This window comes from Aplysia californica, unplaced genomic scaffold (genome assembly GCF_000002075.1).
Source record: "Aplysia californica isolate F4 #8 unplaced genomic scaffold, AplCal3.0 scaffold00437, whole genome shotgun sequence".
Classification (NCBI taxonomy): domain Eukaryota; kingdom Metazoa; phylum Mollusca; class Gastropoda; order Aplysiida; family Aplysiidae; genus Aplysia; species Aplysia californica.
In genome coordinates, this window is record NW_004797707.1 from 523,380 (window position 1) to 548,382 (window position 25,003).

At 39.9% G+C, this 25,003-nt stretch overlaps 1 protein-coding gene across 1 annotated transcript in view; it reads left to right on the plus strand.

Annotated features, from left to right (window-relative positions):
* LOC101852563 (twitchin) overlaps nt 1-25,003 on the plus strand; it is a gene marked incomplete in the record, with an annotated part of 226,069 nt that overhangs the window by 156,018 nt on the left and 45,048 nt on the right. Inside the window, 21 exon segments of the mRNA XM_013086125.2 lie at nt 86-279; nt 1,023-1,195; nt 2,630-2,759; nt 3,734-3,882; nt 4,563-4,698; nt 6,077-6,184; nt 7,200-7,391; nt 7,848-7,952; nt 8,838-9,032; nt 10,266-10,565; nt 11,374-11,531; nt 12,286-12,409; nt 12,910-13,040; nt 13,886-14,057; nt 15,231-15,381; nt 16,544-16,695; nt 17,362-17,486; nt 18,074-18,239; nt 18,922-19,004; nt 20,854-20,874; nt 24,118-24,337. Coding sequence (XP_012941579.1) covers nt 86-279; nt 1,023-1,195; nt 2,630-2,759; nt 3,734-3,882; nt 4,563-4,698; nt 6,077-6,184; nt 7,200-7,391; nt 7,848-7,952; nt 8,838-9,032; nt 10,266-10,565; nt 11,374-11,531; nt 12,286-12,409; nt 12,910-13,040; nt 13,886-14,057; nt 15,231-15,381; nt 16,544-16,695; nt 17,362-17,486; nt 18,074-18,239; nt 18,922-19,004; nt 20,854-20,874; nt 24,118-24,337 — 3,185 coding nt within the window.

Sequence of the window (25,003 nt, forward strand, 5' to 3'; positions counted from 1 at the left end):
TGAGGATAATCATTATTGTTATTATTATTTTTATTATTTGTATCATTATCATCATTATTATTATTATTACGTTGTTTGCTTGCAGTGGTTACCGTGTGGAGAAGATGGACCTGGCCAAGGGCAAGTGGGAGAAGGTGGCCACCGTCCAGGGCAACAAGTGCAACATCCCCAAGCTGCAGGAAGGTCACCAGTACAAGTTCCGCGTGGTCGCCGAGGGACCCAACGGCGACAGTGAGCCTCTCGAGTTGGAGGAGCCAATCACGGCCAAGAACCCCTTCGGTGAGAGCTGCTTGGTGATGTACTGGGCACGTGTGTTTTACTGAGATTTACAGTTGTCGAAATTGTCTGAGAGAGCCCTGTGCACCATTGTAAAGGAGAAAAGTAGCTGTCTAAGATAGGTGGATGTCTTAAACAGTATCATCATGATGTAAAAAAAAACCACAAGGGGAGAAATTGGAAATGTCTGTTTGTACTAATAATAAGAGATACCATTTGTGTAGCACAATTCCCCACTCAACAGTAAGCTCTATGCACTTCACAATCTATACCCCAGATATAACCCCAGCAGACCTGAGAGCATTCTGAAACAAACTCAACTTCCTGGGAAGCATACAGTGCAAGCAGCCATTTATAGGCGCTAAAACAATAACATACTGACAAGATCTTTGGCTGTCTATGGCCAGATACCCATTCCCACCTGGGTGAAGTGAGGAAAATTTGTGTAAAGTGTCTTTCCAAAGGACACAACATTGGGCCCACGGCTCGAACCCCCGAACCCGCAACCTCACGATTACGAGTCCGGTAGCCACTGGACCACTGACGCCATACAGGTGATTGTCTTATACAGGTGGCAGTTGGAGCAGGTTTAGTTGTATTAGTTTATTTGACTACAAAGTTAGGATCATCGTGGACCGGGGGGTAGAGGCAAATAACTTGCACACAGATAAATCGGTGTCACGGGTTCGTTGGGTTAAAAAAAAAATCTTCACAAGCCCTAAACTCTGGACTTTTCTCCTTCCCAGACGAGCCGAGCCGCCCCGGCAAACCCGAGGTGTTGGATCGCGACCGCACATTCATCGCCCTCAAGTGGGAGCCACCCAGCAGCGACGGTGGTGCCCCCATCACAGGTTACGAGGTCGAGCGAAAGGAGCCCAAGACCAACAGGTGGACCAAGCTCACCAGGACGCCCGTGCCGGTACGTCACACGGACAGGGGAACACAAGTGGTTGTACACTTGTCTCTCTTCCTCTCTCTCTCTCTTTCTTTCTTTCTTTCTCACTGCCCCTCTCACTGTTTCTCTGCCTGTCTCTCTCTCTGTCTCTGTCTTTTCCTCTTCCTCTCTCTTTCTCTCTTTTTCCCTTTCTCTCTCTCTCTCTCTTTCCTTTTCTCTTTCTCTCTCTGTCTCTGTCTCTGTCTGTCTGTCTCTCTGCCTCTCTCTCTCTCTCTCTGTCTCTCTTTTCTTTACCAACAGCACATCAGAGATAATGAACAGTGTTGTTGTGCCTTTTATACTTTGGATACATACGTTACTTGAATCTTCCCATCTTTTACATTCCTCTCTTTGTGCTCTTTGACTTATTCAAAGTAATAAAAATATTAGCTCTGCCCTGAGGAGGCAGCATATAAAAACTGAAGGACCTCTGTCCAGTACAATCAATCAACACTGTGCAGTCACTCAGCCAACAGTATAAAATAGCCCATATGGTCACCCAGCCAGGAGAGCGACTGCAACAAACTTCTGGGGCCTGGCGTGGAGCTGCGCCAGATGACCGGAACAGATCATTTTCAACGAGGCATTATTGCATCAAGTGACCGCAAAGTGTTAAAAGTACAAATAGAAGTCAGTGGATAAACATAGCGGGACGAAAAGCAAGGGACACTTCTCTCCTATAGGAAAGTTTACAGATTCACAAACATGTAAGATCAGTCAGTTGCACTGTGATTTGAGGAGCCAAAGGTCAACTACCCCTGAAGTCTAATGAGATAACAATGCAAAAAGTGTTGTAAATAAATTTATTTTGATTTCAGTAAGAGACACATTTTCTGTTGTAGCGACAGCATACATACAGGGTTACGCACATACACATGCGTACGTACACATATATCTACACACACACAATGACATCGTGCTAATTGCAAAGTTGGTATCGCCGGGAGTGAGTCATTGCTCACTGTTGTAATAGAAGTGTACTGTCTTTTTCATTCTATTCCTTCATTACAATTTTGTCTCCCCACTCAACAACAAGCTCTATTCGCTTCACAATCTATACTATTACCCCAGCAGACCTGAGAGCATTCTGAAACAAACTCAACTTCCTGGGAAGCATACAGTGCAAGCAGCCATTTATAGGCACTAAAACACTAATAAACTGACAAGATCTTTCGCTGTCTGTGGCCGGGTACCCATTCCCACCTGGGTGAAGTGAGGAAAATTTGTGTAAAGTGCCTTTCCCAAGGACACAACGTCGGCCCACGGCTCGAACCCCCAAACCCGCAACCTCACAATTATGAGTCCGGTAGCCTAACCACTAGGCCACTGATGCCACGTAGAAAGTTACGTTGGTGTTATTTCCTTCGCTCTACCCTGTCATGATAAATCTGTACGTTTGTTTGTTTGGTTCTTCCGCAGGAGGCTACGTTCAAGGACGAGAAGGTTCAGGAGGGCAAGGAGTACGAGTACCGCGTGTACGCCATCAACGAGGCTGGACCTTCGGAGGCCAGCTCCACGTCTGTGCCCATCATTGCCAAACCCGCTAAAGGTAAAGACGTGAACTCTAATTGTTCGCTTTTAAGCACAAGGTGTCTATCCCGAAAAATGCTGTTTTGAGAAAATCAAAGGAAAAGTTTTTGCCCCTCATTAAGTTTCTTTAAAAGACAAGGAAAGTTTTCTCTATAACCAAACAAATAAACACACCAATGAAACCAAACTTCTCCTATAGAGCAATGCCCACTTTTGGTGTAGGTCAAGATTTCTGGAAACCCCCCAAATCTTGGTTAGCCCGCTTGTCCTTAAAAGTGACCAATTATCATCACGTTCGAACCCACTGGCCTGTGGGTGGTTGGTGGGTGCTCTGATGTGGTTACTTCCTTCTTTCCTATCAAACATCTAACGTCATTATCTCTCCTCCATCTTTTCTTGCTATTTTTTTCTCTAGCTATGCCTCAAAATCTTCACTACTTATTTGACCTAATTGTGTTGCAAGTGCCATAAAACTCTTGATTAAATTGATCTCAAGTAGGTACCCACTGACCTGTGTTATGGAACATATCACTTTCCTTGAACCTCAGACTCCCTTGAGTCTTGTCCATTGTGATCAAATAGGTTGTCTCTTAGCCCGAAAAGAAACCGTACATTTTGCGAATACATGCACATGTAGATAAAAAGTTTCAATGATTTTGTAATCCCTTGAGAAAGTTGTTTAAGTGGAACATGTTGTGTGATCTAATAGTCATATAAGTGCCTTAAAACTTTCGACAAAGTTGTTTTTTTTACTTGTGGGTGGTTGGCGGGTGCTCTGGTGTGGTTTGCTTTTTCTTTCCTATCAAACATCTATCGTCTTTATCTCCCCTGTGTGTGTTTGTTACTCTCTTGTAACACCTCTAATCTTCGGCACTTATATCAGCTTATTGTGTTGCAAGTGCCGTAAAACTCTTACTAAAACAATTTCTTTTACATGATTTCCTTTTTTCATTGATTCATGGTGTGCTTGATTTTTTTCTTTCACTTGTACAGAGGCCCCCAAGGTCAATCTGGACAACTTGTTCGGTGCCAAAGAGATCCGCGTGCGTGCTGGAGAGCCTCTTAACATCGCCCTGGGTATCTGTGGTGCTCCTGAGCCCACCGTAGAGTGGCTGAAGAATGGAAAACCACTCAGCAACAGGGTATGAAGTTTGCTGGCTTTTTTTTTTGTCTGTGTGAAGTTTACACGTTCTCTCTGACCTGAGACCTTGAACTATCTGATTCTAGTTTGCTCCTCAAGATATTTACTGCTTCTGAAATATTTAGCTTTTCTCATTCTATGAAGCTGAGTTTTACAATCACGTTTCTTTCACATCACCCATGGCTGTTTTTCTGCTCTCATTTCTGTTTCACATTTCTTTGGCTGTCATTTCACTCCCACTCTGTCTTTTCATCAGTCCCTCTCTTTCCCATGCTTTTATTTTTGGAAGACAAAAGCAAAATTATAGGAACACTGAAGATTGATAGTAATAAAGTACTTATGTGAACAAAAAGCTGTGGAATAAAAGTTGTTATTGATGAAACTCCAACAATATGTATATATGCAAATTAATACAAGTATATCTGTCCCCGTGGTTTTATGAAAAAAAAATTCTGAAATTATGCAAACTGAACCCAAAAATGTGAAATTATGCGGTTCTGTTAATTTTAACAAAGAATGATAAAGGAAAATAATCAGAAACATGCAAAAAATGATAAAATTTTGCTAAATTATGCGGGGTGCATAAAACCCTGGGGACAGATTTATAAATGATTTCAGCATCATTTAAGCAGTGCACATGTTCATCTATCCTGCAGTAAAGTTTTCTGTGTTGTTCCACAGGCCCAAATGATGAATGACGACAAGGAGGCTAAACTGCACGTGCCGGCGGCCGAGAGAGGGGACACGGGCAAGTACACCATCAAGGTCGCCAACGTGAACGGAGAGGACACCGCCGAGGTTTCTGTGGTTGTGCTAGGTGAGTGGGACGTGGGTAGTGGGTCGGGGGTCATGGGTCGTGGGTCGAGGGTCGTGGGTAATGGGTTGTGGGTCTTGGGTTGTAGGTTGTGGGTCATGGGGTCTTGGTCATGGGTCATGGGTCGTGGGTGGTGGGTCGTGGGTTGTGGGTTGTGAGTCATGCTAGGTGGGTCGTTGGTGCTAGGTGGGTCGAGGGTCAAGGTCGTTGGTTGTGGGTCGGATTGGCTTGTTTTGTTCACCCAAAGTAAAGGACATGGCTGTAACCTTGCATTGTAATGTTGGGTCATGAGAATACTGGCTGACATCTGTTGTGCAGCAGTTAGACGCGTCGCTGTCGCACGTGTCACACCTGTGTTTGATTCCCAAGGGGGAAGAATTTTTAATCGAGTATCTCAGTCTTTCTGCTGGGAAGTTATACCCCTCTCAGTCCAGGTCAAAGTTTACCTCCTAATTGATCTAAAATGTGTCAATTGGGGGGGGGGGGGGGGGCGTAAAAGTACCTGAATTAGATTTAATTTTTTTTTAAAGTCAAGGTGCATGATTGTAAATTTGCATTGTAATGCTGTGTTATAAAAATACTGGGACTCGTCTGTCTCTCACTGCATCAATTGCTTCTTACTACTGCCTCTTCAAACAAAAATATTGTTTTGCTGATCTTTAAAAAATAAGTAAGTAAGAAGTTAAATAAAGTGAATGGACATCAGCATTTGCTAATCCACTCTTACCTCTCCTACAATGTTTTGAGTCAGTCTTTTCTTTTACGGAGATTTTATATGAAATGTGTGATGTTCTTGTCCCTGGTGCAACAGCTTATTGGCTCTCTCCTGTATATATGTGTCACAATACGGTGGAATTGGGCGCTTGTCAGTTTTGGTGCATATGAAGTTATTGGTATCATCTTAAAGCTTGTTCATTTGTCTACCTTTCAATGAAAAAAATACCCATTTATCTTGAATAGAAGTCAATATTTCTGCAATTGCAGGAGGTGGAAATCACCTGATTCCAGAGGTAAAATTACTGAGAAAATGGCAGCTTAAGTTTGATGATTTCCATAGTTTGAGAATCCTTGAAAACTGAAAATTTACATTATTTGTATACTAAAATGTGTTTTTAAATGGACATAAAAGATATTTACCAAAAAAAACAAAAATTTGAAAACTATTGCCAAACTGTCAGAACAGTGCCAGTATCTTCAAATTCATTATTTTGATGAGCACCTGATTTCACACATGTATGTGTATTATTTTACCAAGTATAAAGACACTCCATATGTTCTCTCTCTCTCCCCCCCCCTCTCTCTCTCTGTCTCTGTCTTTTCCTCTTCCTCTCTCTTTCTCTCTTTTTCCCTCTCTCTCCCCCCCCCCCTTCCCCCCTTACAGACAAGCCTGGAGAGCCCGAGGGTCCTCTGGAGGTGTCCGACGTTACCGCAGAGACGGCCAAGTTGACCTGGAAGCCCCCCACGGACACTGGCGGTGCAGAGGTCACAGGTTAGCTTCTTTTACATACAGATGCTAGAGCGCTCTCATATGACCTTATGCAGTTGCTAGCGCCGTAAAACTCTTACTAAAACAAACAAAAGATGCCAGTGGTCCAGCTAAATCCGGGAATCCAAATTTCTGGAATATTAATAATAATAATAATAAATGACATTTATATAGCACTCAACCCTGATTAAAGTATGCAGGCTCTGAGCGTTTTACAATACAGTACAACGTACAACAGTAACATAAAATGTAGTGTTCCGACTAAAGAAAAATATTCCAAATATTCATCATATTAATTTAAAAACAGAAACGACTCCAGCTGACGTTTGAATGAATCAATATTCCAGAGATTGCATTTTATATGAAAATAATCTAGAATTCAAGATCTATTAGACAGAATGACCTGTAAATTTTTGAGTCCGCATGAACATGTTTCTGTAGGGTCTGAAAAGTTCAGGATATTTTTTTCATAGCCAGTTAACATCCATGTTATTTTATTGGGCCAAATCTTAACTTCTTTCTGTATTGCACAGACACCAAAACTCAGGACTTATCCCCCCCCCCACCATCTCCACAGCTTGCAATTTGTTTTAAATCTATGTTAATTGCAAGTAGAATCAAGGTTGTTACGGTAATGTAACATTCCATGTGGTGGAAAAGTTCTGATTGTTTGTTTTAAAAGATGCTTTGGGGGATGTGCAAATATGATGCTCTCGCAAGAAGAAAACATAATTTGACATGTATAGTATTACTTTGAGAATTAATTTACCTATCCTGGGCTAGTCGCTTGATGTCACTCCATGTCTTCCCACTTTTCTGTACATCCATTTCAGTGACTCTTCTCCAGGTTCCACGTGATCTTCCACTTGATCTTTGTATTTCTGTATGTAGGTGTTTATAATTATGTATTTATGTATGTATGTTTGCCATGGTAAACCAAAGTGCCCTTCTGGGACAAATAAAAAGTGTAATTTATTATTTAAAAAATTTTTAATTTACTTTTACCATGATGTTTCAGGCTACATCGTTGAGAAGTGCGAGGAAGGCTCCAACTTCTGGGAGAAGGTTCCGGGTCTGATCAACGGCGAGACCATCACGGCCAAGGGGCTGAAGGAGGGCAAGAACTACAAGTTCCGGGTCAAGGCCGAGAACATCTATGGGGTCGGCGAGCCGCTGGAGAGCCAGAGGATGACCGCCAAGAATCCTTTCGGTAGGAATGTTGGGAGATGTTTGACAGAATAGGGAGACTCTTGACAGAATGGGAACATTGGAAGATATTTGACAGTACAGGAATGAAGGATGACATTTGACAGAATAGGAACATAGGAAGACATTTGACAGTACAAGAATGAAGGAAAACATTTGACAGAAAAGGAATATAAGGAGACGTTTGCCAGTAAAAAGATAAAAGATAGGAATATAAATACTCCGGCAGAGCAGTCTAGTAGAAAATACAATAACAGATCACCTGGGTGGCTGACGAGAGTCTGGTCTGTTCCAAGATGACCTCGCAAGGTTATCCTTTCTTCCCCCCAACGTACATTACACCATACCATTCCCCCAATCTCTAACCCTGATTACCCTCTCCCCCCCCTCCCCCAGACACATATTACATCATTCAATTCCCCCGTCTCTGACCCTGGTTACCCTCTCTCTCCCCCCTCAGACACGCCCGATGCCCCCAGAGATCTTGAGATCGGCAAGTACGACAAGTTCTCCGTCACTCTCAACTGGAAGGAACCGGTCAATGATGGAGGAAACCCCATCAAAGGTACACTTCTCATTTTGTAATAATCTTTGAAAACTCTTAACTAATTGTATCTAATTGTATAAGTTAACTCAATCTCATTTGGTTCTCTCAGTCTCAGCAATACTGGTTGTTCCTGATCATCTTTAAAAAGACAAAAATTATTTATTTCCCCATTTTCTGCTGTCTCCTTGTCTTTCTTAAGAGATACACTGTTGTCTTGTCTTTTTCTCGTTCTTGTTCTTTTCTCTTTCTATCAGCGTTTCCTGTCATTGGTTTGTGAGTATATGTGAAGTGTGCTGACAAAATGAGTTACCTCTCAGATTTTAACACGGTGGAAATAGATACGTCAAATTTATAGGTTGAATTTTTACAATTTATTAGTATGAAATGATAAAAAACATGTTAAACTTGAAGAGAATGTCATTGGTTTAGAATCTACGAATGTGACCCTTGTGTTGATTTTTGGCTGATATCTCCATTCATGGATTGCGAGAAATAACTCATTTTGTTAGCATGTCTCACATATCATCAATGGTTTGTATGTCTTCTTATCACTTCATTGTTACTCTGCATTTTCTTGCTTTTCTCTCATTATTCAATGACTTACCGAAGCTAAAAGCCCTTCTTCTCCACCTACTAAGATAATATGTTCTAAAAAAACATGCTCTTGGTAAAGTGAAATATTTTCTTTTCTGATTCATCCATGAGCTGGTAGGTATTTCTTTTTTGTAAGTCAGCTTTTGTTTCTATTTCTTTTTCTCACCTTGACTTCCTTGATATTTTCCTGTTTCATCCCATCTGTAAAGATTGCTTTTTGTTGGTGTCCTCTTCGCTTTACCTTGAAAAGTTGTTTGGCAAAATGGTCTCCATTTTATTACATGTTCCCTGTTTGGTTTTTTTCCCCAGGCTATATGATTGAGAAGAAGGAGAAGGGCAAGGACTGGACCAAGGCCACCGTGTTCCCCGTGCCAGAGACGACCTTCAGCGTCATCAAGTTGAACGAAGGCTCTGAGTACGAGTTCCGCGTGATGGCCGTGAACGACGGTGGGCCGGGAAAACCCAGCAAGGCAACACCCAAACACATCGTTCGCGATCCCATCTGTGAGTTGTTCCGCTGACTGACTGACTTAAATGTGTGGTCGGTTCATTTGTAGGCTGTCACTTATCATACAGGAATCACTTATCACACAGTTGTAGGGAATCACTTATCACACAGTTGTCACTTATCACACAGTTGTTGGGAATCACTTATCACACAGTTGTAGGGAATCACTTATCACACAGTTGTAGGGAATCACTTATCACACAGTTGTCACTTATTACACAGTTGTTGGGAATCACTTATCACACAGTTGTAGGGAATCACTTATCACACAGTTGTAGGGAATCACTTATCACACAGTTGTCACTTATCACACAGTTGTTGGGAATCACTTATCACACAGTTGTAGGGAATCACTTATCACACAGTTGTAGGGAATCACTTATCACACAGTTGTAGGACTTATCACACAGTTGTAGGGAATCACTTATCACACAGTTGTAGGACTTATCACACAGTTGTTGGATTTAACACACAGTTGTAGGGAATCACTTATCACACAGTTGTAGGGAAAAGAATCCACGACTGAAAAACACCAGCCTCAGGCACTGCTTTTGTGGTGTAAATTAACTGACTATCTTGCACCTCAAGACCTAATGATGAATAGTGTGCACAAAATGCTTTCAATATTCATACACCTATCTAGTTGGAAGTGAAGGAAATGTTTAATATCTACTATACTGAAAATGAAGGACAGATATCCAATGAACATAATTATTTAGTTTGCTGGATATACAGGACTGTTTTGTCTTGTGGTATGTACAACTAATTATCTTTACTATACATTACTTTTTAACATCTTGGCCAGTGGAGAACATCGGAATAACTTTTGGGTAACAGAAAAATCACTTTTATGTTACAAGTTTTGTAACTCAACATGCTTTCCTGTTCTGTTGCTGCTGCTGTTTTCTCTTTTCCTGAAAAGTTTGTTTAACACTTTGCAGTCACACAGCCAGCAGTACAAAATACCCGATCTGGTCACCCAGCCAGGAGAGTGACTGCAACGGACTTCTCGGGCCTGGCGCAGAAGAGTGCCAGGTGACCCGAACTGATAATTTTCACCGGCGCATTATTGCGCCAAGTGACTGCAAAGTGTTAAAATGTTGAAATGTTGTATTTCTTTACTCTACCTCTGTGTCTCCAATCCCCGTTTGCACTCCATCTTCGCCCAATGTGGACAAAATATAAAAGTTGAAATGTTGTAATTGTTCCCCTTCTCTCTGTGTCTGCAGTCCCCGCTAGTGCTCCGTCTCCCCCCAACGTGGACAAAATCACCAAGAACTCGGTGGCTCTGTCCTGGGCCAAGCCCGCCAACGATGGTGGCAGCAAACTGACAGGCTACGTCGTGGAGAAGAAGAAGAAGGGAGAGGACTGGATGGAGTGTGCCACTCTGCCGGCCAATCAGCTCAACACGACGATCACAGGCCTGCAGGAAGGAGATGAGTACCAGTTCAGGATCCGCGCGGAGAACGCCATTGGTCCAGGCGAGCCCAGCAAGCCCACCAATAACATCAAGGTGGCAGAACAGCCAGGTATGACTATAGGCTGGAGGGGGAGGGGGGGAGACAGGGAGGAACAGCCAGGTATGACTGTAGGCTGGAGGGGGAGAGAAAAAATGTCAATACAGGATCCGATCAGTAAATGATTTAAAGTTACATAAGCTTATGTTTGAATATTCGTCCAATTACAAGTCCAAGTTGTCATTGGCAATACCTGCAGATAGACTTCATCTGCAGTAATACCTGTGGATAAACTTCACCACTAGCAATATTTGTGGATAAATTTCATCAGTAGCAATACATGAAGAGAAGTAAGAGAAGGAGAGAGAGAAACCTGAAAGATACTGGTCCAGTGCATTAGTAATTGAGCGTGTGCTTAACTCTTTAGACCCTGAGTTATTTCCACCGTTTCCCAGAGTTTTTTCTACGGTCTCCTAAACCTGCCGCACTATGTCTCATTATAACCCCAAAAGCTTGCCTCTAACTTCTAAATGGCAGAAACAAAGGCTTAGTCATTACTTATAAACTTGGTTTGGGGAAAACAAGCAAAAACTAGCACTAAATGGAACGAAACAGTTGTCACTGGTATCGGATGGTCCGATGGGTAACAGGGTTATTAATGCCGGACACTACAGGACACTACCAGAGTCTGATGGGGTTTAAAGAGTTTAACCTGTGATTGACTGTATAGTTTAACAATTATATAAACAGGACAAGTCTGTTGATTAGAAAAGATTGTTTCAGCTTCTTCTTTGGAATCTTATCTCATCTTACCTGTGTCTAAAATTTGTTTCTTCTCCCATGTTGTCTTATCTATCTATGTTATTCTGCGTTGTTCCAGAGAAGCCCAAGATTGACAAGGCTGGCCTGAAGGACATCAACGTGAAGGCGGGTCAAGAGTTCACCATCAAGGTCCCCTACAAGGGATACCCTAAGCCTACAGCAAACTGGACCCTGGATGGAAAGGACGTCGACGACGCACCAAGGCAAACTGTCACTGTAAGTGGGTCATCTTAGAATGGTGTTTATGAATATTTATACATTTTACACACACACACACAAAAAATACAAGAAATTATTGTCTCTCGGTATTTAACAGCTGAGATGATCCGGGATATATAAGCAAATTATAAGGAAAATAATGGAAATTTGTGTGTAGTCATGAAAAGGGGTTCTCCTAAAGTCCAACCTTTTGTCCTTAGCCTGGGATATGCTAATGGATCAAAGTAGGGAGTGTTGGGTTTTTGGCAGTTTACATAAAGAGATAATCTTCTCTACTTCATAGCATCATTTTAAGTAGAAAGAGAAAATGCTGTGGACTCCTTATAATAGTACCTGAAAGATGAGTTGTTTTGTAGTCTGTGGGTCAAGTTTTAGAGACATAATGGGTGAAAGGGCATTGGAATATCAAGGCTCCAAGATCTGGAATGCTTTGCGAAGTACTTTAAGAGCAATCAAATCCTTTTATACATTCAAATGTCAGCTGGTCATCTCTGATTTTAAATTAATAAGGTGAATATTTGAAGAGATTTTCTTTTGGTCAGAACTCAACGTTTTATGTTACTGTTGTACGTTGTACTGTATTGTAAAGCGCTCAGAGCCTGTGTACTTTAATCAGGATTGAGCAATAATAATAATTATTATTATTATTTATTAGTATGATTATGATTATTATGATTTAATATTATTATTATTATTATTATTGTTATTATTGTTATTATAATTGCTGACATTTATCTGTTCTCCACCACAGCTCACAGATGACCACGCCATCCTGCACTGTGCCAAGGCCAAGAGAGACGACACCGGCAAGTATCAGCTGACCCTGAAGAACCCAGAGGGGACAGAGACCCTGTCTCTCAGCGTCAATGTGCTGGGTGAGTAAAATATAAGCCTGATAATTTATAATATTAATAATAATGATAATAATAATATAATATAATGATGATAATGATAATAATAATAATAATAATAATAATAACAACAATAAATATAACAATAACAATAAAAACAATGATGATAATAATAATAATAATAATAATTAATAATGTCATTGTCATTGTCATATTTTCATCATCATCATCCGGTGACTTGCCGTCTGGCGTGGGCGATCATGGACCTCCACTTCACTCTGTCTTGCGTTGCAGCAATGGTGTCTGTTGTTCTAGCTGCTCCTAGCCATGTTGTCATCTTGTCCAGTATCTTTTCCCTCTGTCTGCCTCTGCCTCTCTTTCCATCAAACTTGCCTGTTACAATATTCTCCAATGCTTCTTTCCGCATTGTCTGTCCGAAGAAATTTGCCTGTCGCTTTCTTATGCTATTCGGCATAATCTGTCTTCTGTCATATTTTACATATTCTTAAATCTTCCCCCTCCAGACAAACCTGGCACACCACAGGGTCCCCTCGAGGCCACGGAGATCGATGGAGATTCTCTCACGCTGAACTGGCGTGCACCGAAAGACGACGGTGGAGATAAGATCACCAACTACATAGTTGAGAAGAGAAAGGTAAAAGATGATGAAACATGATAGAATGATGGATGGATGAATAGAGCGAAGAAGAGATAGCGATGAGAAAAGATTGATTCGAGAACATTTTTACATAAGAGAAGATGATGATGGAGAGAAAACTAGTTATGACTGCTTTGACAAAAGAAATATGACCAAAAAAAAACAACGATATAAAGAGACCGGTTATGACATCCTTGAGAAAACTGTGGGAAGATGGTGGTAGAGAGAAGACTAGCAGTAATAGTATTAGAAAGAAAAAGTCAAATTTTCCCAGAGAAATATAAAAGAAGATAATTACGAACAGAAAACAAACAATGATGGTTTTAATTTTTTTTTTGTAAGATGGAAAAGGTCCTTGTCAAATCAGGGTGTACTCTTTTTCTATAAGTATTTTTATTAAACATTTCTTTTAATAGAGCATTTTATGGTACAAATCTACACATAAAACAAGAGAATGAGGCTCAAAAGGCAGACGTGGACCACGAAAAACTTGGCTAGATAGCATCAATAAGGTCCTCCAACACAACAGCATATCTACAACAGAAGCCACTTATTTAGCCCTGGGCCAAAAATAGCACCTCCGTTTGACATCTATCAATGCAAGAGGAAGCAAAAATTTAAAGGAAAGGAAAGGAAATGAAAGTAGAGTAAAGTAAAAATTGAAGAAGTAAAGTTTAGTAAAGTAAAGTAAAGTAAAATAAAATAAAATAAAGTAAAGTAAAATAAAATAAAATAAAATAAAGTAAAATAAAATAAAATAAAGTAGAGTAAAATAAAGAAGTAAAGTAAGTAGCCACACATGAAAGTCTGACCGTGCATGTTACCTCCCTTGTTGTCCCCAGGCCGGCACCAACAGGTGGCAGAAGGTGAGCTCCTTCATCAACAGCCCAACCTGCCAGGTGAGAAACCTGGAGCCGGGCACCAAATACGAGTTCCGTGTAGCTGCTGAGAACTCCCAGGGGGTCAGCGACTTCCTGGAGACGGAAACACCGGTGCTTGCCAAATTGCCTTACGGTCAGTTCACTGTGTTGTGTTTTTTGCTGCTACACGATTTTTTTCCATTTTTGTTCTTCTTCCTTCTCATCTTTAAATGGACATCCCAGTCTTTAATAGTCCAAAAAGTGATGTACGACACAGGTCTTCCAGGCTCCAAGGGAGTTTTGCGTCTCTCTGCCTGGGTTAGGCCAATAGTTCCTTTTCCCTTTAATTATATTCAGTGTTTTCTCAGACTTTCCAAAAGTATGGTAAAATCACCTCACTAACCTCACACTGTTAGTTCATGTACCCAGTAGTTGCCAAAATACAAATGACTAATTGTCCCTTGTTGACCAGGCTGTGGAAGAAAAATGTCTTCTTTTTATTAAAAACTTATGCTTAATATCAAGAGAAGTGAACTTCATCTGAAATGGACTGTCCCCTTTTGTGATGCAATGGAAAGAACTGTTTTTTAGATCACATTTTTTATCAGTTTTTATTTTGCACATATGTATAAATATGTCGTGTGAAGCATGTTTTTGCATTTTAATATCCACGACTGGGCACTCTGATGTAATTCCGGTTCACTGCGGAGTACACCACTTGACTTTGTTTGGAACCACATGAAGGACAAGGAGGGAAAGGTTGCGGTCACACTCAACGATAGCGAGACTAGGGTTTTGTCTTTAATGGGGGTGCCCGTTGTGCACACCAGCGCTGCAAAGTTTTTATAGAAAGCAAAGAGTTGCGCACCAGTGGAGCAAAATGATATTTCATAGAAAGCAAAAAGTGGTGGCTATGACAATGATGCCTGGTTTAGGATATTATAATTCAAGTCTATGGTGTGAAGTACAAGTATTTACTGCAGACACAACAGTTTGTTTTGTTAAACCTATCCTTATGTCATGTTTTACTGTTGTATCCTTACGATGTGGGGAACTCTGTGCCACCACTTTCAAAGAGGAAATTTACTCATTAATCCGATCTGTACGCTTTGCATAACAGTCTGTCAAAATGATTTTTTGAGAAATACTGAAAGTTCCAAAGAGATCTTCATACTAGAAGTATTCTAAAATGTGAAGAATACAACCCCGGGGGTACAAAATTACCCCAGGGCGTATGAATAGGGTTAAAGTGAAAAGTTATGTACATTTGGAACTATTTTAGCATTTTGTTTCTCTAAGTGTTCCATGTCTCCACCCTATCTCTCAGATGCCCCCGGAGCCCCGAGTGCGCCCAAGTGTGTGGGCACTACGGAGGACTCCATCACGATGTCTTGGAATCCGCCCAAGAAAGATGGCGGCAACCCCATCCAGGGATATGTCATCGAGAAGCGGGAGAAGGGAGACGATCGCTGGACAAAGTATGTGCACAGTTCTTTGGAGTGACTGCTAAGATGATTTCATAATTGATGAAGATGAATAATATTTTATCCAAGGTTTTAAAATCAAAGCTGAAAACACCAAGTAAAAAGTTGAAATTCAAAAGTGCCTCTTTCAACAGGATAGGAAAAACAATGTTCTTCCATACTTCTCAGCCTACGAATAAAGAAAAAAAATGATAAAAGCGACAAATTTGTCCTCCACAGTTGTATCAAATCATCATTGAGAAGAGGTTTTATAGCAAGGTTCCAATCTAAAACTATTTCTATTTATCAGATTTGTATGAGTTTATGTTTCTCTGAATTGAGCAAACTCATGTTTCTTTTAATTACAGCTGAGTTCCTACTCCTTCTCCAACAATCTTCAATCTTTCGTACAAAACCAAAAGTGTAGAAAAAACTTCCAGTAGTCGCCTTTTCAAAAAGCTTTCTTCCATTCCTCAAAATATACAAATGAGATAATCGTAATAATAAGAAATGTATGGCTAATGTTAGAGTACCAAATCCCTTCCTGTTCATCTTTCTGAAACCAGTCCCTTCCTGTTCCTGTTGCGCGTGTTGCTCCTTCTTTCCTATCAAACAGCTATCATCCGTAGATGGTTGACGGGTGCTCTGGTGTGGTTTGCTCCTTCTTTCTTATCAAACATCTATCGACCCTATCTCCCCTTCTTCTTTTTTATGTTTGTTACTCTCTTGTAACACCTTTAATCTTCTGGGGCTCATATGACCTTATGCAGTTGCGAGCGCCGTAAAAAGCCTACAAAAACAAAAACAGCTATCATCCTCTTCTCTCCACTTTCTTTTCTATGTATATTACTCTCTCGTAACACCTCAAATCTCCTGCACTTAAATAACCTATTCGTGTTGCAAGTCGCATAAAAATCTTACTCAAACTATATGTGAGGAGTGCTGACAAAATGAGCTCTCGCAATTCACAAATGGAGATATTGGCCAAAAGTTGACACTAGGTTCAAATTTATAGATTTTCTATTGATGCTGTATTCTTAAAGTACAAAATGACTTTTATTATTCCAACTTATAAATTGTAAAAACTTCACCTATAAGTGTTACGTGTCTATTTCCATGAGAATGAAATTTGAGAAGTTATTCATTTTGTCCGAACGTTTCCCATATTTCCGTGTAGGGCCAACATCGGAGATGTCAATGACACAGAGTTCACGGCCAAGGGCTTGCAGGAGGGCAAGCAGTACGAGTTCCGTGTGGCTGCCGTCAACAACGCTGGCATTGGAGAGTTCAGCGACGGCAGCGGCAACATCAAGGCTCTGCCACCACCTGGTGAGTTGTTGTGCTGCTACTTCTTTTTGTTGTTATTATTGTTGTTGCTGTTGTTATTGTTGTTGCTCTTCTTCTTTTTCTTCTTCTTCTTCTTCTTCTTCTTCTTCTTATTATTATTATTATTATTATTATTATTATTATTATTATAATGATTATTATTATTATTATTTTTATTATTATTATTATTATTATTATCATTATTAATATTATTATTACAATTATTATAGTTATTGTTCTCCTTTCTTTAAATCAGATGTACTTATTAAATTTTTAAAAAGAACTGTTATAGTAATCATGTTCTTTTGGGTAATATGCAATGTTTTAAAAAGTGATCTTGTGTCTAGATCCTTAAAAACCAGGGGAAGCACAGCAGTTGATGAAATAGTTGCAGGGTTGTTGGAGTAATAACTTCATCAAAACAAAACTGACAAGATCTTTCGCTAGGTACCCTTTCTCATCTTGGTGTGAAGAGAGGAAAATTTGTGCAAAGTTTTTTTCTCATGGAAATAACAGCGAGCTCAACAACCGTACCACTAGACCACAGATGCCTTTTGTTTAACCGTATCAGCTCAAATTTATGGCAAACCATAACTCCTGCATGTGGTTAAATGATGCATCTTATCTTATCTTAATGCTGACCACATTGTGTTTCTCCTCTTCTCCCAGTGGCTCCGAGGATCAACCGTGACTTGCTGCCCACCGTCAAAGACATCAAGGCCAAAGTGGGAGAGGAGTTCAAGATCAGCATTCCCTTCTCTGGCAACCCCATTCCCACCGCCACATGGACTCAGGTAAACCCACTTCACCTTCACCTTCACCTTCACCTTCACCTGTCCCGTAGACTGGATGTCCGTCGGGGCGCTTTAGAAGATTTGGCCACCAGCTTCCTCCACTCCTTCCGGTCTTCAGCTTTTCTCAGTGTGTCTTTGAGTTCCAGGCCTTTCCATTCTTTGATGTTGTCCTCCCAACTCTTCTTCAGTCTGCCTCTGCTTCTTTTTCCCTGGACGCTGCCTTGCAGGAAACCCACTTAGTTAATGTATTTATTTGTAGAAGCCCCTCAACCTGTCTGAGCTAGTCTTGGATGAATGAAAAGTTGAACTTGGATTTCTGTTATAAAATTATATATTATATGAGATTTCAAATAGATTATTAAAGACTGAGTATTTTCTATTTCTCTCAATTTATGAGGTAGGATGTTCCTAGTTTTACAGCCAGTAAATGGAAAAGATCTTTCACCAAATGACTTTGATTTCTACTAGGGTATTCTTAATTTACTGGTGTCAGTTGAGGACTACGGCTGTCGGGATGGAATGTATGGAGCTAGCAAACCTTTTTAATGAGTCATCTAAGTGTTTTTTGTGTTTGTTTATTCCCACAGGGTGGCATGACGGTCCACGAGACAGATCGCATCAAGTTGGACGTGCAGCCCGACGCTATGACTCTCATCTGTAAAAAGGCTGAGATGAAAGATGCCGGCAAATATCAGCTGACCCTCACCAACGACAAGGGCACGGACTCCGTGGCCATGAATGTTGTGGTTGTCGGTAAGTCTGCACTTGTAGGTTTTTGACGGACATCTTTTTATGGTTGTGTGGTAAGTCTGCACTTGTAAGTTTTTGAAAGACATTTTTTTGTGGTTGTGGGTAAGTTTGCACTTGCAGGTTTTTGACTTGACAGACATCTTTTTATGGATTTCGGTAATGACAGACATCTTTTTATGGTTGTGGGTAAGTCTGCAGTTGTAGGTTTTTGTGGACATTTTTTGTTGGCTGTTTTTGTATCTTATCCACTTTTATAGTTTTAACGGACAAACTATTTAATGTTGTGTAGACTATTATTGATCATGAAATGCTTTATATGTTAACCTAAAAATGTAATTTTTACCACTCTATGTGGAAGCTGAGTCAAAGTTAGAGGAGATCTAACACAAACTATACAGTTTTTGCACACCACCAGATCTAGACCTTCTGACTGTCATCGAAAATAAAGAAGAAGAAGAGTCAGAACTTATTTAAAGTAGATATTTCTTTATGAAAATATATACACACCAAGACTGGATGTTGAGTTTTTGTTTTCTGATTATCAAAATGACTCATGGGGGACCTTCTGCAGACGTTACAAAGCTACGCCACAGATGCTGGTTGTCTGAATGAACTTGGGTCCCTTTATGTACGGTAATAAATAAACCAGGGTCTCATGATGTTTCTCTCTGTCTCCTTCACACAGATGCCCCCAGCAAGCCAGAGGGACCCATTGAGGTCAAGGACGTTTCCCCAGAGTCGTGTGTGTTGTCCTGGAATCCTCCAAAGGTCAGTGGTCGGTTGATGCTCTGAAATACGCCAAATTTTTTTCTCCAGCAAGGTTTTGTCTGAGATGTACATAATGAGACTGGATGTGCACACCCTCAAAAGGATATGATGTTTTTGAATGTTCAAAATGTGGCAAATTCTTCTCCGCTAGATTTGGTCTCACTGGCCACAGCAGAAGCCATTACTTGATTGATTACCTGATCCTGGGAACAACATAGCACTCCGGGCATTGCCATACGTGCTCTGCTCCCCGCTCCAATATCCACCTGAGAGTCAGAGTCCATCTGCTGATCATTCCGATGTTCATTTGATTAATAACCCGTCTTTCCACCCCCTGTACCATGCTGGTTCTGCCACTTCTTTTGAAGACACCCAGTTCTTCAAGTCGTAAGAAGTCAAAAGTCATCTTAATCTATATTTCATTTATATTTCTCTTTAAGAAATATTCTCCTCTGTAGATGATTTGTTCATCGTCAGACTTTGGTAGACAAACTATTATTGAAATTAATGAGACTGGCTATGAGGTAGTTGTGTTTGTGGGTGAAGTATCCTCTTCCCATTCCTCAAACAAACACATCAGCCTTCCACCCCCATGCTTGCACTGTGTCATGGAAAATTATGCTACAGAAAGAGTTAATGTCTCTTTCAGCGCAAGTCTCTGATGGACTTTGTCATGATCTATTATGGTGCAGAATGATTTAATGTCCCTTTCAACACAGCTTCTGAGTCAATATCACAGATGAAGTCTGAACTCCTGATGTGCTGCAAATGAACAGAATTTATGAGTAATAGAAAAGTTTACATCTCTATTAACCTTTTGTTTCACTTCAGACAAGCTATCAAGACTAATTACTTAGTAGTTACATTAGGGTGTCTTCTTGATTGATCTTACTTGAGTTTCCATTTATCTTGAAATCTTTGAATGCCTATTGATGACTTTGAGTATTCTTTCTTTCGTAGATTTGAAAGTTATGATGTACATGACAAAAAGTTTGTTAGTGTAACCATTTCGAGTATTTTTTTGCTTTTTGTGTATTTTTTAAAACTAGCTGTAACAGTAAAGGTGTTCAGACATATGGCTAGAGGGAGATTTTAAAGTAATGATTATAACATCCTTTGTCTTTTTGCTGCATTTTACTGTGAAGTCTCGTTTTATTGATTTTATTGATTTACGTCTTTCATTTTGTTTCCAACATTCTCACGCATGACAGAATTAGCATTGTAGAGTTTAATCAACAGTAGCTAAAAATAGAATAACTTCTGTAGTGTAGTTCTTGCTGTAGAATCCCCAGGTCTCAATTGTTCGTAGATAGACTGGAACTCTGGCCCTGTAGCAAACTGTTGTGTTATATTCGTTTGCAAGTGTTTAATTCTTGTTTTATTTAGAGTTTTACAGAACTTGCAACACTTAATAGGTCATAATATAAATTCTGAACATTAGAGGTGATGCCATTACTAGAGAGTATACACAGAAAAGATGGAGGAGAGATAAGATGATAGATGTTTGATAGGAAAGAAGGAGCAAAACCCACCAGAGCACCCCACCATTCGCCCACTGTTTGTAAGTCTATCTTGCTTTATCAGTGAGCTTTGCTACATGTGGAAGAAAAACATCCATAAGACTGTTATATTGCTCTTTGTTTAACGGTGGAAAAATCAAATTTTCCAAAGGGGTGGCAGCTGAAGAGCTGTTTTTGCCTTGCATTTTATTCCAACGAATTGTGGCTCACGCTGTTACCCAGGAAGATAAATGTTCTTTGTCATAAAAAGGAGGAAAAGAATGCCTTCACGTTTCTATGGCAACGTAAGCAGATGTTTATGTTTGACAAATGGCTGCCCATCATTTCAGGCAGCACAGACGCGATACGGGGTAACAAATTCTGAACATGCTCGACGTAGCTGGAACCGCATAATGCTTAATAATGCTTTAGACATAACTTCATAACGCTTAATACATAACACTTTATAACAGTTTTTATTTTCAGTTTTGTAATCTTATATACTTCTCTGGATTGGTTTTATTTCTGTTTTAATAGCTCTGTATAACCTGCTGTATTCTTTTCATTTCAATTTCTTTCTTTTTTTGTGGAGGAAAGGGCTTTCTGGAATTAATATTCTTTTTCTCGTGTTGAGTTGTCATTTTCTAATTCATGATTCAGTCAAGCCATGCACATTAGTATAATTATATTATATCAAAATGTCATATGTGACAGTGTGCACAGTACATTTGATCTAGAACATAGTAATGAAGATAAGTAAATTTAAAGCAAAAAAGGTTGATGTGTTGGATGATTCCTCACGTGGTATTCTCTCAGAGGCAATCTGAGTCAGATGATCTTTTAACTATTTGTTACAAACTAAACATTTCAACTCGGTGATGAGTGTTGGAGAATAGAAAGATAGAAGACTATAGGGGTCTATTTAATTCAAAGGATTCAAATAATGTGATGCATTGTTGTCACAAACCTTATATTACAATCAAAACTAGGGAAAAAATACATTCTTAAAGAGAAATGTTGGTAATGAAAAATACTGTGGGAGAAATTATAAAGAGTAGCAGAGACGTGAAGTTGGGGTGAATTATTGGTGTATCAGTGGAAAAGGAGAGCAAGAAATAAGTAGTTGTGACTGAATGGGTTTTGGTCCACCCGCCCCCTTCTCTCAACTTTGCGGGCTGGTGCATTCTGCGACAAACTCTCCAAAGCTTTTCAGAACCTGCCCCCTTCTAACAGCTGCAGTGCGGGCTGGTGCATTCTGCGACTTAAATTCTCCCAAACTTTTCAGAAATCAGTGCCAGGAGATATCAGACTGCTCAAATCCATGAATCCTCTACATTACCTCAACTCTGTTGGTATCTTTTGTAACTTTGCATGCTCTCTGTCCACGCCTTATATCTCCCTCCCACAGCCCCTCTTTTTGGAGATTTTTTTTTTCAAATTTCCTTTTCCTATTCCTTCTTGTGTAAATGACGTTTGCGACCTTTTCGTTACCTTTTGGATTTGATTTTGATTAATTTGTCACTCACTACCACGCACAATTTTTTTTTTACAATCTCCCCCCCCCCCCTCCCCATTTTCAACCAATCCTATATTAAAATATATCTTATGTATTAAAACTTGAGGAATCTGAAGCAAGTTTCATTACCAAAAGCACCTATAGATAGAATGCGCACTTCCCTTGCCTTTTCACTGATTTCCCTATTAAACAGATGTGGAAGACATGTACCCCAGCCTTTTTGTGCATTCCGTCCTGCGTCTTCGAACAAGAAATCCAGATAAATGCAAATGTTGCAATATACCACTTAACTGAGTTGTATACCTTTTACCCTTGCAATGGTGTACTGTTGCCATGACAACAATCCAAAGTGCAATACAGCATGATTCTGTTGTAGTGTAACCGGTAATTTCTGAAAAATTTTACTTTAAGGGAAAAAAAAAACCCAGGATGTATTAAGTTGAAAAGCAACACAATATAGACCCAAGTTCTTAGCATGCTTTTTTTTTTAGTTTGTTTTGTTTTGTTTAATTATTTTACTTGTTTCTTGTGTGCTGACTTTGTTTCAAATAACTTGTTTTATTTGTGTGTTTTTGAGTTGAAGAAGTGCATGGATAGATAAGGAGCCCAGTTAGGTTAATGGTGAAACATATTACGATTCTACCCAACTGAATTCTTATTATAGTGTCTTTATCAATGTAGACGTAGTCTAAAAAGTCTTTTCCAGACACACATGCACACACACATTCTCTCTGTCTCTCTTTCTCTCACTCTCTCTCTCACTCTATCTATCTCCATCTCTCTCTCTCTTTCTCTCTCTCTCTCTTTCTCTCCTTCTTACACACACACCCACATACACACTCAGACACACATACACCGACATACACACTCACACACATTCACACACACACACTCACACACACACACACACACTCACTCACATTTATAAACACTCACACACTTACACATAACCTAACACACTGATGCACAGAAACACACATAATACACATAGGTAGAGAAAGCAGCCTAGCTAGTTTATCCTACCATCCTATGATGAACACACTTCCACTGGGGAACATGTAGGGGTTTAATTGACGAAAGGAAAACCTAAGCATTGCTTGATGTAGAGAAGACAAGAAGTATAGATTGTAAAACTTGATTTGCTTGTATGAAAAGAATACATTAGAACTTATTATGCTCCTAGCTTATTTTTGCTCTGTGGACCAAAAAATGATGCTCTATTAGTGAGCTAACAGTCATTACTTTGCATGAATCTCATAGTTCTTACATTATAGTAATAGTGCTATATATAGCCTATGTAGTCATGAAACTGTGCAGAATGTTAACAGGGGACTAATTCTTGGATCAAAGGTAGTAGTAGTAGTAGTAGTAGTAGTAGTAGTAGTAGTAGTTGCTGTAGAGCAGATGCTAGTACAAGACTAATGTTTCTGTGTAGCAAGTTTATAACTATTTATTTGCCGCAATGTCTGTCTGTTTAATATCAAACTAATTGTTCAGTATAACAATGATGACTTTGCTTTCTAAGACGGGTCACTTCAACTGTGTTCAGTTGTTGAACTTTGATGACACAAGGACTAACAATGTCAACTGACTTTAGTAAAAAAGAAATATAGTGGAGTCTGCTTAAACTGAAATCTGTGCAACTGACATATTTTCTTCAGTTTCGCTGGGTTTTTGGGTTAAAGGAGTTGCTCAAATAAAGGAGAGAAAAAATTGGTGATTTCTTTTTCCTTTGATTGGGTCACTGCTTATTTCGGACTAACCGTGTTCAGTTAAAGGGGACCGATCCACTGAATAAACTACAGTTCAACCTTCTCTTCTCTTTACGGATTTGTGTTCTCCTAGTCTTCACGGAGAGAGGAGTCCCCTGTCTTAGAAAGCAAAGATCGTTGTTATAATAACATAATTCAATTTGTACTCACTGTCATAATTCTTGGACTGGCGAACAAGAATTCTTAGCTTTTTTGGGGGTGTATTTTTTTAAAACATTGTTTTATTATTTGGAGGGTTTTTTTTGGTTCTTTCAATTTTATTTTTTTTGTTTTTGTTCGTTTCAAATAACTGAATTTTTTCCTATGTGGATGTCTCCACCCTGCAGGAAGATGGAGGAAGCATTGTGAGCAACTACGTGGTAGAGAAACAGGACGTGGCTACTGGCAGGTGGGAGCCTGTGAGTCGCTTTGTCCGTGGCACTCACTACGAGGTCATGGGTCTGGTGGAAGGTCACTCCTACAACTTCCGCGTGAGCGCCGAGAACGAGTACGGTGTGAGCGAGCCCCTGGAGACCACGATGAGCACTGTGGCGCAGCACCCGTACAGTGAGTACACACACGCGCGCGCGCACACATACATACATACACACACGCACACGTACACACACACACACACATACACAATTATACACACACACACTTGCACACATACACACACACAAACACTTACACTTACACACATATACACTCACACAAACACACACAAACAAACACTTACACACACACACACACATGCAATCACACACTAATGTATACTTTATTATTTTTTTTCAATCACATTACACTGGAAGATTGGTATCTATCATACGCTGGGCCATCCTGCTTAGTTCCTTTGTTGGCCCATGCAGCTTCTTCTGTAGTATGAATTGGGTTGGCCACATTTTATTTTTTAGTAGTATAATGTGATATCTCACATTCTTTTTAATGAATTTTTTTTTTTTTGTTTATCAGCTTCTTACTGAACTCCATCCTCCCCTGGTTAATCTTTACGGGATATGGAAAGTAAGTATCTGTGTTTGGGATATGTTCATTGCATAGACTCTTACACATGTTCTTTGTAGCGAATGGAGGAAGCCAGTAGTAAGTCCTAAGTCTTTACTTTCCCCAAATAGTTTCTGTTGATCGTTATTACTTTTTCTTAATATGGAATAAATGTTATTGTGCAAATGTGGTTTTCTTTGCTCACACTAAATTCTTACCTTCTTTCCCCCC